Source organism: Phoenix dactylifera, chromosome 5 (assembly GCF_051530095.1).
Source record: "Phoenix dactylifera cultivar Ajwa chromosome 5, Ajwa_hap1_PhDact_Kaust_v1.1, whole genome shotgun sequence".
NCBI lineage: Eukaryota > Viridiplantae > Streptophyta > Magnoliopsida > Arecales > Arecaceae > Phoenix > Phoenix dactylifera.
The window spans coordinates 36,739,132-36,741,529 of record NC_143194.1 but is presented as its reverse complement, the minus strand read 5'-3'; the positions used below and the strand labels follow the sequence as shown (position 1 = coordinate 36,741,529).

Here is a 2,398-nt window from a genome sequence, read left to right as displayed (position 1 = left end):
CTCAGTCATGATCATGTGGATGGGCCAACAAAAAAGAGATCTCCTCTATGTCATGAAGAAGCTAAGATTTGGATCAAAAACAGTTCATATGTTGAGTAGGGAAGTTTAATAGAAGTAGGATTTGGGTTCATCTTGAGCTGGTTCGTTAGTGTGAGTTACACTTTTGATAGACTTGGATTCACATATTGTTCCAGTGAAGGCACAACCGAGTGGGTCTTTGGACTAGCAACCTAGGAGCACTCTCCATTTTGCACTCTCAAATACCTTTTTGCTGATGAAATATTAGGATCTACCATTGGTCGTAAGATTGCAAACCTGCTAAAGAAATCTAGATCAAATCAACCTAAATTTCTACGAAGTAGTTAAGTAGTTAAATCTAAAGATTATGGCAGCTGACAAGTTTGGCAGGGTGGGCTCACGACACTACAGCACTAATGGTGACCACATAATTATTATTTTATCCTTGGCATTCAACCTGATATGTACCAGTAACTTTTGAGCATTTGATTTCATATATTTGCTAGAATGATTTATTAATTTTTTTTTCAAAAGAAACCAGACAAACAAACATGGTTTTTATATTAACCACTCCACTAAAGTAACAAGAGAACAATAGATGGTAAGATGCTCTCCATGGACTGTTAACTCAAAACAACTATTGTAACAAAAACAGAAACCATAGACTATAAATATCACTCTAGTATTTGGAAAATACTACCTCACGAATTACAAGTGCATGATACCACCATAAACTTTAGGAGGAAGATTTTCTTATTCAGTAGCAACTGCAAGTCTAGTCCTGTTACTGTAATCACACAAGCATCTCCTTTATATTTTGAAACCTAGCGACCTTGTCTGAAAATTTAGTGGTGGAATAGTAATTGAGGTAGTCTTGGAAACGGTAGCCGCTCGGATAAAGAAGTCTGGAAGCCGGAGAAATGACAGCATTACCTCCGGGATTATAGAATGTAGCAATCGATAACCGGCTTCCATTTTTCTCAGCAAGGACTCGGTGACGAACACTCTTGTAAGTACCATTGCTCACCACCTCCACTTGATCACCTAGGTTCACAAAGATTCTGTAACCTTCTGTTGGAGGTATCGCCACCCACTCCCCATCTTTTAAAAACTCGAGACCTGGGACCTTGTCATCCTGGAGCAATAGGATGATTCCACCAGCATCGGTGTGGCTTCGGAGCCCCATTACCATCTCTGGCTGAGAGCATTTTGGGTACTTTGCCACCTTTGTCCCGACAAACGGCTCCGAGAATGCCTTCTTCAAGTAGTCCTTCTCCAGCCCAAGGTTCTCGCTCAGAAGTTCTGCAAGCCTTTCAGCCAGCTTGATCATTTGTGCAACATATTCCTGCATTGCTTCACTGCACGAACAAGTGGATCGTTAAAACGAAAGTTCTATTACGTTGACCAATAAGAATAAGCTGGCTTTTTTCCCGGAAGGGGGATTTAGAGTTTTTAGTAGTACAATTTTATTTTTAATCCTGACTTATTTCTGAGATGCATCAATCTGTTAGGTTGTAGAATGTGTCTCCTGTTATCTTATGGGAAAAATAGAGCTCTGGGTACGACCAGAGACTCACCGAAGTAGTTCAGGAATGTCGTTGACGTTCGAGTCTGGTTGATGGCGATAAAAGAAGCCGCACTCCCAGTCAACATCAGAGGCTTTGATATTAGGCCCCAACTCTTTTGCCCGCTCTGAACTGTAGAAGCTTTCCTTCATGCTCCTCTCGTAGTGCTGGTTCACCAGTCCCTTGACCTTATCCATCAATTCTTCATCAATCCCATGGTTATCGATCTGCCATCCAGTCATCGATGCAAAATTATCACAGAATGACTGTAAAAACGTAAAAAAGAAAACAGAAAGTTCCACTTCTCTCTCACTTACCCAGAAGAACCCCCACTTCTCGCATGCCTCGTGGAGAAGTGACATTGTTTTGCTCTTCCTTTCTCCCTCCATCTCTCCTAGGTTGATTACTGGGATCTCCATTCCTCCAACGCTGCCTGGTAGCTCAAGAGATATTCTAACTCAGTAGCCACGCTTCTCAAGCCAACTTTGCGCACTTAGCAGGCACACCCCAAAGCCATATTTATAGGAGCCAATATCGTAAGAATAACTGGGAGTAGGAACGAAGCGGTAGTGTTGAGGGGACATGCACTTTGCTTTGACTAGGGTAATATGGCATTGCAATGATGTCCTGGTACTTTTCACCATGGACGTGTGACCTGGATTTTTTTTTTAAAAAAAACCATTTTTTGTCCGATTTCTTTGAAATCAATCCAAGTGTTCGCCTTAGCTTACTCTTCCCATGCATGTGCACTGTTCTTTGTCTATACTCTCAGAAAATGGATCGGTGGCTGCCATTTGAACGGGAATTTCGTAAAC

The 2,398-nt window shown here is 41.6% G+C and overlaps 1 protein-coding gene across 1 annotated transcript; it reads right to left on the bottom strand.

Moving 5' to 3' along the window:
• Positions 1–539: 539 nt before the first annotated feature.
• Positions 540–2,150, bottom strand: LOC103718638 (1-aminocyclopropane-1-carboxylate oxidase 1-like). The gene is made up of 3 exons (XM_008807553.4): positions 1,901–2,150; positions 1,596–1,810; positions 540–1,376 (listed from the first exon to the last, which is right to left on the bottom strand). The coding sequence occupies exons 1-3, from the start codon at positions 2,000–2,002 to the stop codon at positions 812–814; spliced, it is 882 nt and encodes a 293-aa protein (XP_008805775.4). The 5' UTR covers positions 2,003–2,150; the 3' UTR covers positions 540–811.
• Between the last annotated feature and the right edge of the window lie 248 nt (positions 2,151–2,398).